General features: G+C 40.2%; 2 protein-coding genes across 6 annotated transcripts; one reads left to right on the top strand and one right to left on the bottom strand.

Moving 5' to 3' along the window:
• The first annotated feature begins 211 nt into the window (after positions 1-211).
• c1galt1a (core 1 synthase, glycoprotein-N-acetylgalactosamine 3-beta-galactosyltransferase, 1a) lies at positions 212-5,776 on the top strand. 3 transcript variants are annotated; one of them, XM_040153525.1, is made up of 4 exons: positions 212-618; positions 1,631-1,885; positions 2,124-2,788; positions 4,465-5,776. In XM_040153525.1, exons 2-4 carry the CDS (start codon positions 1,675-1,677, stop codon positions 4,807-4,809), a joined length of 1,221 nt encoding a protein of 406 aa, XP_040009459.1. In that variant the 5' UTR covers positions 212-618; positions 1,631-1,674; the 3' UTR covers positions 4,810-5,776. The 3 variants fall into 3 exon arrangements, with proteins under 3 accessions (XP_040009459.1, XP_040009460.1, XP_040009461.1); XM_040153526.1 differs by lacking the exon at positions 212-618 and adding an exon at positions 649-910; XM_040153527.1 differs by lacking the exon at positions 212-618 and adding an exon at positions 663-696.
• A 135-nt stretch (positions 5,777-5,911) lies between these two features.
• tac3a (tachykinin precursor 3a) lies at positions 5,912-7,938 on the bottom strand. Of its 3 annotated transcripts, none has more exons than XM_040153528.1 (7): positions 7,800-7,938; positions 7,295-7,409; positions 7,092-7,191; positions 6,789-6,818; positions 6,639-6,692; positions 6,436-6,502; positions 5,912-6,010 (listed from the first exon to the last, which is right to left on the bottom strand). In XM_040153528.1, the coding sequence occupies exons 2-7, from the start codon at positions 7,394-7,396 to the stop codon at positions 5,992-5,994; spliced, it is 372 nt and encodes a 123-aa protein (XP_040009462.1). In that variant the 5' UTR covers positions 7,397-7,409; positions 7,800-7,938; the 3' UTR covers positions 5,912-5,991. The 3 variants fall into 3 exon arrangements, with proteins under 3 accessions (XP_040009462.1, XP_040009463.1, XP_040009464.1); XM_040153529.1 differs by having other exon boundaries at positions 7,092-7,188; XM_040153530.1 differs by lacking the exon at positions 6,789-6,818.
• Between the last annotated feature and the right edge of the window lie 2,099 nt (positions 7,939-10,037).

The raw sequence follows: 10,037 nt of genomic DNA, 5'->3' as shown, positions 1-10,037 counted from the left end.
TTCAGCTGCTGAGACAGAGTAGATGCATTAGTTCAACCCTATACAGTCTATGGCTGGCCCTTAGGACTCATATATATATACGTTTTTATCATTAGCTGATGATAGGATGATTCATCCTGTAGACGCTGTTCTGGCGACACCTACAGGCCACCATTGGTAGAGCAACAGCTTTGCCTGTTTTTCTTTTCGCGTTCCCTCCGAGCATCTCTAAATTACAGTTTTCAACGATAATATGCACAATGCGCCCAGCATAAATCAAACCACCAGCTAATTGCCGTTGATGCATTTCAGGAGGTGAAAGGCGGATTCCTCCACACGTCAACGCCAGACAGCCAATGAGACGCCGCATTTTTTTTTTTTTTAAAGCTTAACCCGTGATGCTGAAGAATGCAAGTCTGTACAGTGGCTTTTCTTCTTACTAATCGTCTTATTTGGCGACTCAAGATAGAGACGACTTCGATCGAGACCAGTGCGTCGGATGAATGTGACCAGCGTGCGACGATATGACTGACAGGTGTAGCAGGCTCGCGCCGTTGTCAGTAACCGGACATTTTCTGCTGCTTAAGGAGTTGCAAGCATGTCGTGCTCACAAATGACTGACCCCCCCCCCCAGCAAAGGTAAAGGACACACACATGCGCGTGTAGATGTAAAATAAAATATACCTGTGCTGACCGGAAACACACAGACAACAGCGGGTGTGTATGAAGACAACGCTTCGGCGGATTTATGGGTACAGACTCCGCGTGGGGTTATTTCGCCGTCACAGCAGTCTGTGTCGTGTCTTTGTTTTGAACGGACGTTATGCCTCGATTAGGTTAACGGGATTTTGTCGCCTAATTTAATTGTCGTCGGGAGAGTGACGGGGAGCAGCGCGCATGGCAACCCATTCGCCCAAAGGACTTCACTCAAGTACTTGTGCCAAAACCACAAACAGAATTCACGTGTGATATCACAGCTTTGTTTAAATGTGTTCATTGAAATCAGTCTCTCAGCTCAGCAAAAGAAGACGGCAGTGAGCGACATCAAGAGGGGGGCTTCCCCTCAGCGATTAGTCGGGCAGCACCATTGTACCGGAGCACATTTTCTGATTGACAGCCAGTCTTGCATTCAAGTTAAAATGATGCGGTGCTCAGATTCAGTCTCTTGTTCAGTGTCAATGCATTTACTCCAATTCTTTGATTCTCAGCTTTGTATTGTAAATGTATTGTGACAACACAGTGTAAAGTTTTTGTTTTTAAGGCAAAAAACAAACAAACCTGTAAATGTGGTATCGGGAGATTAGGCTCCAGAGGGCAATGTTAAAGCTAATAGTGTACTCAAACCACATTGCATCTTTTAATTTTTTTTAATGCACACATTAAAAACATATGCCATGCAGATATCATTGGAGTTTATTGCCTTTTCAGACCAAAAGATGTACAAAATAATACTGAAGTTATCTGGAATGTTTTAACAACACTCATTTTTAAAACCTTTTTCATGATTGCAAAAAACAGTTCAATGTGCAACTATTTACGATCTCTTCAAAATCATGCAAATAATACAAGGAAATGTTAGAGGCTAAATTCACAGACACATTTCAGGTTTGACTACAACAAACTGAACCTAGTGTGTTGTGACTCCATGTAGACGTGTTATAACTGGGACATCGCACATCTAGAAAAAGTGTCAGTATGAAGGGCCCCAGCTCCAGATGGGCCTTCTCCCTGGGCTTTTTGGTGGGAGCCTGCTGTATCTACTTCTTCCTGCGCCAGATGTGGTTTGAGAGGAGCTACCCTGTGCTGTCAGAGGCTCAGGAAAAAGCCACAATAGTAGGGGAGAGGCCAACCCTTTGGAGGAAAGAGGGAGCTGCTCTCATCAACTTGCTCCACCCTCACCATGCAGGTGTGTTACACATTGCTGTATCAGAAAATATATACTAATATGACACAAAACTGCTATTTTATCTCTCTCTCTCTCTCTCTCTCTCTCTCTCTCACATATATATCATATTATATTGATAACATATTACATAGATGTAGTAGTATGATTTCGGCTTCACTGGTAGAATCCCACATACAAAACCTCCACTGCACACCAGTTAACATTGTTATGTGTTGTACTGTTTGCTCCGTCCCTCTAGATGAAGACGGCCGGGTGGCAGATGTGTTGTACCAGAAAGTACGTGTTCTCTGTTGGGTCATGACAGGGCCGTATAACCTGCAGAGCAGGGCCCGCCATGTCAGGGCCACCTGGAGTCGCCACTGCAACGTGGTGGTGTTCATGAGCTCTGTGGAGGACCCGGAATTCCCCACTGTGGGACTGGGCACTAAGGAGGGCCGTGACCAGCTCTACTGGAAGACCATCAGAGCCTTCCATTATGTATACGAGCACCATGCAAATGAAGCAGACTGGTTCTTAAAAGCGGACGATGACACCTATGTGGTGGTGGACAACCTGCGCTGGATTCTGTCCAACCACACCCCTGAAGAGCCCATCTATTTCGGTAAACGCTTCAAGCCTTACACCAAGCAAGGCTACATGAGTGGAGGGGCAGGCTATGTACTTAGTAAAGAGGCCCTCAAGAGATTTGTGGAAGGTTTTCGGACCAAGGTTTGCACACACACCACCCCTGTAGAAGACCTAGCACTGGGGCAGTGTTTGGAGAAGATGGGCGTTCTGGCTGGGGACTCCAGAGATACTTTGCACCGAGAAACTTTCCATCCGTTTGTGCCAGAGCACCATCTAACTGGCAAGTTCTCCAAAAGCTTCTGGTACTGGAGCTATTGTTACTACCCAATTGTTGAGGCAAGTCCTTTCTCTTCTTTTTTTTGTTTGTAAGCTATTGGTGGAAAGTGGTACTACAGTATGAGTTGGAAAAATTGTAAAAAGCAAACAAATCTACATCATACCTTGGTACAAAGTGCCTAAGAAGGGGCAATCCATTGGACTAATGGTTAAGATGCACATCATATAACTGCAACATTCCCAGTTTGACTCTCGCCACCTTTGTTGCATGTGTTACCACTCCTGTCCCCATATTTCTAGTCTATATCTAAACTATGAGCTGTCCAAAAAAGAGAATTGCCAATAAGCGCCTAAAAGTGGCACTATTACTAAAAGCACGGAGTGGTTTACGGATAGCTCCTCAATAAGACTGACATCCTGTGGCATGGATTAGTCTTATTAGAAAGGGGCAAGTCAGGCTAGGAGGAAATGCCACTGAGACAGTGAACTGGTGAGTTCAAAATAATAATGTACATCAATAATGTACATCTTCACTTAAGATGAGAGAATTATTCTTTCATTTTGAAAAGTATACTGTTTAGTTTGCTTTCGCTGAATTAAAAAGAAAATGTAGGTGTTGCTATAAATCATTCATCAGAATGATAATAGCTAAATAAATGAATGTGATTACCTGACACACTTGAATTCTGTATCTGACCTCTGCATAGAATGAGTGAATTCAAATAGAAATGAGTTCATTTTAAAGTAGATGAATGCAGCAGAGACAATGTCCTGTCAACAAAAGGAAAATTGGTCAATTTGTCATTGATGATGCAACTAATTTCTTGTACTTTGCATTATAATGAGACAGGTCCATTACTGATCCTGTCAGATACTGCCTGTCAGTGTTTGGAGCTGCTTTATCCCCTTGTTGGGAAACAATAGAACCAATCTACTTTTGAATATTAGAATATTTGTTTTTTTATCAGACAATATAATTGGAAATTTGTGGGTTCAGTATGACCGTTTATAAAAAGGATAAGGCTGGTGTTTTTTATTTTATTTTATTCTTATTGTGAACAAAAACAAAAAGACCAAGGCATGGTTCCCACTAAAAATTATTTTCTGTGTAGCTTAAGCCTTATTTACTCTGTGCCATAGACCTCCATTGCTGTCATGAGTAGCTGCCTTAACCACAATGAACATGGGCACTGTAGTTTTTCTTGAGTCAGTTCCCCAAACAATGCTGTTGAAAATACTCACTAGTGCACAAAATGAAGATGAAAGTATAGATTTGTGAATCGTACTCCAACCTTGGGGTAAGTGCCACAGACTGAAGGGAACGGACTAACATGTTGATGGTTCTGGGCTTTTCATTGTATTTGTAGAACAATTCCAGCCTAATCCTTTAAACAAATGCTAATGGAAAATGTAAACATTAGATGTGCTACATGTACCACTTTTCCTACAAGAATAAATGACTTTAAGATTTTTTTTTTTTTTAAGAATGTATTGGGACCAATAATCTCCATTTTGCCAATGAGACCTGTGAAATCATTGCAGTGTGGTGAATGATAGAGGCTGCTACTCTTCTTGAACAAATAGCTTCGTTTGTTTATGTCTTTGGATTATTTATGCTAAATCTTATATTGTAGTTCTACAGAAATATGTTTTTAAATCTTTTTCTAACTTGTTGTGTGTGTGTGTGTGTGTGTGTGTGTGTGTGTGTGTGTCTCCTATGTATTATTCTTCCTCAGGGTCCACAATGCTGCTCTGACCTGGCAGTATCGTTCCATTATGTGGAAGCAGACCTGATGTACACACTAGAGTATTACACCTACCACTTGAGAGCATATGGCTACAGGCCACGCTACCGGCCATACCTACGCCAGGGTCTTAGCCTCAGCACTCTCTCACAGACCACTGTGACGGTGGGATTTAAAGGAGCTCAAGAGGTGACAGATGGAAGGAGTTACACAACTGCAGCCCTCTCCGTTAGTGGCAACCAAACAAAAGCAGAGACAGACAAAGGAGAGGGAGAGAATCTTAGGTCACACCACACTGAGAACAGGACTGCAGTAACCCATGACAGACAAAGCTGATTCTGCGCTTCAGATGGGGTTGAATGTGTTTTAACTGATGTTTCTGATTGAATCTACTCTAGAAACACGTGTGGCTACTTCCTCTCAGTGACCCTGGTGATAGGAGCTGTGATAGCTAGCATGTTCGAGACATATTACCCTGTGCGCAGTATTGGCTAACTAGTGTTTTCTTCTGACAGAGATCACAGTATACCACAGCCAGTATGACACTGTAAGCATTCAACACAGTATTATGCAGTGACAGCTGCTAATGGCTTAGCTATTTTCAACCAAGATAAACACTTTGTCTAGATTAATTAAATTTGACATCATCAGTGATTTTGAAATTATGACGTTACAGGGTCACATATGTGCGCTCGGAGTGATGCAGGAAGAGGCACTTAAGATATTACTTTAATGGGTTTTACAAGTACCTGATCTGAGCCAATAATCCAGTGACAGATATATGAAATGATTTTATATTTTTTCATTAATTTTCATTTCATTCATTTATTTTCAGGATTTTTTCATAGGTAAAACAGCTGCAAAGTATTTGCCTTTTTTGATGGCCATTTAGCTTTTCTTTTTGTTTTGAAACATGCAAATCCACAGCAAGCACTTATATGTTTGATTCAGAAAGAACAACTGTGCTGTGAAAAATGTCTTTTCTTTTTACCTTTTTAGGTGGTATGAGATGCTCTGATGTAGAAGTTTACACTTGAAAACCCTCTGTGCTTCTGTGTGAAAACACTGTAGGTTCTGATGAACACAGTATTTTAGAGAACTCCCATATATTCCTCTTGTGAAGTCATTTTATATAACCAAGCAGTAAATACTGTAGCAGGTGTGAGTGGACAAGACTGTCTGCACTATAGAGCCAAGCTTGAAGAATCGCTCATAAACAGCCGCAGGAAAATACACCAGTGTTTTAAATGAATAAATTACGTATAAAAAAAAATTGTTTATTTTTAACTTTGAAGAAATAGAATAACATGATAAAGAAATACTCAGCTTTCACTTCAAATTATGTTTTGTCTTCAGGTAAAACAAATATAATCTGTGTAGTTTATGATCACTTTCCTAAACCAGCTGGCAGTTTTACATGTTGGTTTAGTTGTTTCTATCAGACATTTACTTCATTTTTTGTTATCACTGTGATCTTCTGACATGGTAGCCAGATGAGAGTATTTTCAGTCTGAATGTCTACAGCCCCTGAAGAAACCTGCAACAAAACAAACATACCACACATGTACAGTATATAATCAGTAAAGTATAATCAGTATAATGTATGTATATATATGTGTGTCTGTATCTATGTATGTGTGTATATATGTATATATATATATATATACATACATATGTATATATTTGTATATATGTGTGTGTGTGTGTGTGTGTGTATATATACATATGTATATATTTGTATATATATGTGTGTGTGTGTGTGTGTGTGTGTATATATATATGTGTGTATAATTAGTCATTTGAGTCAGTAGTGTTTTTAAGACATTAAACCTTGAACAAGACAAATCTTCTGACGCTCTTCTGTTCAATATGGTTTTTTCCTTTATGAGCCAGGTTAATTGTTAACTTTATTTTTAACTTTTTTATGTTCCATCTACTGAGTGAAAAAGAAGAGGCGCTCACCTCAGCCTGCACTTGTTGAGAAAAATGCCTCTCCTCTCTGGATACTCTCTCCTCCAGGGACCGTTATCTGTGAGAGCAGACATTACAAGAAAGTAAAGATACATTTTCCATATGATGAGCACCAGATAAAACCTGAAATCTGAATGCCCATGAAAACCAACGGGGCTATTATAGATATTTGACTTGCAAATTGTCATACTCACCAGGCTCTGAGTTTCTCCTTCCCATTAGACCAACAAAAATATCATGCATTTCTCCTAATAAGAAGAATGAGAATCATCAAATAAAGTGTTTTCCAACGATTTTAAAGAATGCAACAACTTCATATCATTAGTAAATGACAATTGTCTTACTTTTTTGGGGTGCCTGTACAGTGTTTGCATCTGATAACAATTTTTAAAAAAATTGGAAAAAGAAACAGCTCTGTGAAACAAGTTGCGGGAGCATCTGAGAAAAAAAAATAATCCTGATCAAATGATAATAACTAAATTACTAAATATATGAAAGGACCAAAATTGAATAGACACGAGTCTTGCCAATTTTGATGTTTGCCAATTTTTCGGTTATTATCATTATCATTACTACTGCTTTTATTACTGCTATAAACACATGAATGTAATAAGTGGGCTACGGCCGTCAGTCGAAAAAAGACTCACCGGCATTCCTTCTGCCCATCAGACCCACAAAGCTGTCATAATCCAAATCGCTATACCTCTTCAGAATGTTCCTTTTGAGGTTGCCCAAGCCTGTGGTCTGCTGCCATTATGATATGGGGGGAAAAAGGGGGAAAAAAAAAAATCAGTTTCTGTTAAAAGATGTGCTGAAAATCATTTTGGTCAGTACGCGATAGGAAACCTACATCTGAAGTTGATCTGGGCGATCCGGGTTCCTCGCATTTGGACTGGCTGTACCGAAGTTCCATGATGAGGAACAGAGTCACCAGCAGCAAACCTCTTCTCATTTTGCAGCACCACCTGTGCGAGCATATTCGCAGTTATCATTTGTAGGAGGTTGTTTCTTTTTGGGAAACTACATAGCTGAAAATCGCATTTTCATCAAGGAACCAATTGTACCTGTTGCGCAAAACTCGCTGCGTAATTGATGGTAAAAGCGCGCGGTTTAGGGTTTATAAAGATATAGTTCATGAAACTTATTTTTATAATAATCAGTAAATGATTGTTTCAATTATCTTATATATATCCAACAAAGAAACAAAAACATAACAGTAATTTCAAGCAGCCCTCTTGTGTTCCCCCAAAAAGTCATGATTAACCTTAAATTCACTCCTCCACAAAAGAAGAAAACTGATGAAAATATAACAAAGATGTAAATATTTCACTTTAAGCTTGCATTTTTATCTTTACCTGATATCTGTCGAGCAGGTAATTTGGTAAAAGAGTTCGCTGCGTGCGACCTGGTGCGAAGTGGGAATGGATAGATCCTGCAGTGAGATCCAGTGAGGATAAGTGAGGCGTCCAGGCTTTGGGGTAATAAATAACAGCTGGATACCTGCGTAACGCCAATCAGCAACTGGAGCGTAGGTGGGGTATCAGATCTTATATCACGCTGTGCTCAAAGCTACGCAGCCTACTTATTGATGGTCATGGTCCTGCTGAGAGTTTATGCCCGCATGCACACACCATCATTTAAAAAAAAAAAAAAAAAAGCGTCTTGGCAACGTCACGACGACATAGGTTCTTGGTCTCAAACCCATCCGTGTACATATTTGGGGATTTTCTTAAAGATTAAGCTCCCGCCGCAGTTCCCTCTGTCTAAAAAGGGAACAATTAAACTTGTTTTTAATTTTACTTTATCATACTGTTTGAGTTAAAACCTGAACTTCTGAGTTCCGAGACCAGCAGTCGCATTTATCCACCTCATTGCCATCAGGCTCACATGCTCCTCTAGGTGCCTTTCCAATCCACTGACCAGTTGACATGGTCACTGACAAGATACCAATCTTTTGAGGAAGTAATTATATAGATAACAGCTGCCTCTGCATGTCACTATAGAAGATGGTGATATATGTGACTAGACAGGCTACACAGCTGTGTGTTGGCAATTGACTGCCCAGAGCTCATTCATACACAAAATGTGAAACAAAAACGAACACTTGTCCAGCTAGATATGAGCACATTTTGGTTAAAGGAAGTTAATTTCCCACCATGCTGTAAGGATTTAATTTAGTTTAAATGGAAATCAAAAAATGTTTGAAAAAGTTCAAGAGCACTGCTTATTACGTGGTGTGTTTTTATTACATACAAAATAAAACGGTTCATTTTATTTCATTTTTAGCCAAGACCACAAGTGAACCAGTAAATGCAGAAATTATCAGTACAGCCACTGAACAGAGAGACAGACACAACGAGTTGTCATGACTAAAACCCAAACGTGTTGTTTGTTTGGACAGACACATCTTCATACCAGTATTGAAACAATGAGTAAGATGTAATTCTGAGGGTCACTTGAAATTGTTTCCGTGGCTGCTACGTCCTCTGTTAAACTGCTCTGGTAGGTGGTGAGAAGAAATGTCTGTCTTGTAACTTGTATGGGGACCAATTGTGTGACACTTTTTTATACATTCACCCTCAAGCAGCGCTACATGATTTAGTTGCTCTGGCGCTGTGAAGGTATCATCTCCTATAAATCTCATAGACTGCGGAATAATTCATTTAGTCTTTGTGTAAATCCTGAAAAAATCTTCAAGTGTATCATAAAAGCGTATTATCCCTACGACAGCTGAAAACAACTAAAATTTTGTGCTCATACCAAACCTATTGTATTTCTTGTAATTACACAAGCAATTACACTCATGTCGATGTTTGTGCACACATTGAGAATTAATATTTCAGCAAGGTTAAAGATCATAGCAGTGAAACAGGCAGGAGAAACTACTGCAGAGATCAATTGGTGTGGTCTCTGGAGACTGAGGCTTAAAAGAAGAGGATATGACACCAACATCAAGCACCAGGCAAAAATCCAAATAGTGCCTTTCACAAAAGGTTAACACTGCTATGTGTTAGTAATGACTTCCCATTTCCATACTTGTCCTGTTCCTGTATGTCGTAGCATGGGGGTGAACTGAGGGGATTGCAGCCATGCAGGGGTTCGGGATGGGAGATCTGACGGATGTGGGGAAGTCATTAACTGCATTTTTACATTATTGATGAGGTTTTTTTTTTTTTTTGTAATCAAAGCAACCCTGTTTTTGGACTAACAGGGAGCAGAGGGAAAGAGTGCCAGGGGCTGTTTATCCACAACTTGTCAGGGCGGGGGAAGCTTCTCATCCAACCAAATGGTGAATGGATATTGGGTCAGATGCACTGCAGGGCTAGATGGATGTCCTGCTATACATCACAGGTAGACACATGCCTTGTGGACTGCACCCTCCGCTGTATTGCATGTGGATGTCATTCATTCCCGGCACTTGACTCACAATGAAACTATTGCAGTCCCACTTTGTATGAGCTCCCCTCAGAGTTGCAGACAGCTACGAAGGTGATTGGACAGTATTGCCCTGACAGGTCAGCAGGATGTTCATGGTTGGCTTAGTAACAGCAGGTAGCCCATAGTGGCTATAGGGGAACCAGTATGAGAGAAAC

Source organism: Xiphias gladius, chromosome 18 (genome assembly GCF_016859285.1).
Source record: "Xiphias gladius isolate SHS-SW01 ecotype Sanya breed wild chromosome 18, ASM1685928v1, whole genome shotgun sequence".
Taxonomy (NCBI): Eukaryota; Metazoa; Chordata; class Actinopteri; order Istiophoriformes; family Xiphiidae; genus Xiphias; species Xiphias gladius.
Note: the sequence above shows the minus strand (reverse complement) of the source record. Positions and strands in the feature narration are given on the sequence as shown.

Coding starts and splice junctions, on each gene's coding strand:
- c1galt1a (XM_040153525.1), top strand. CDS start 1,675: ATGAAGGGCCCCAGCTCCAGATGGGCCTTCTCCCTGGGCTTTTTGGTG. Junction 1,886..2,123: donor GCTCCACCCTCACCATGCAG/GTGTGTTACACA, acceptor CCGTCCCTCTAG/ATGAAGACGGCCGGGTGGCA. Junction 2,789..4,464: donor GTTACTACCCAATTGTTGAG/GCAAGTCCTTTC, acceptor ATTCTTCCTCAG/GGTCCACAATGCTGCTCTGA.
- tac3a (XM_040153528.1), bottom strand. CDS start 7,396: ATGAGAAGAGGTTTGCTGCTGGTGACTCTGTTCCTCATCATGGAACTT. Junction 7,192..7,294: donor CGCCCAGATCAACTTCAGAT/GTAGGTTTCCTA, acceptor TCATAATGGCAG/CAGACCACAGGCTTGGGCAA. Junction 6,819..7,091: donor GATGGGCAGAAGGAATGCCG/GTGAGTCTTTTT, acceptor AATTGTTATCAG/ATGCAAACACTGTACAGGCA.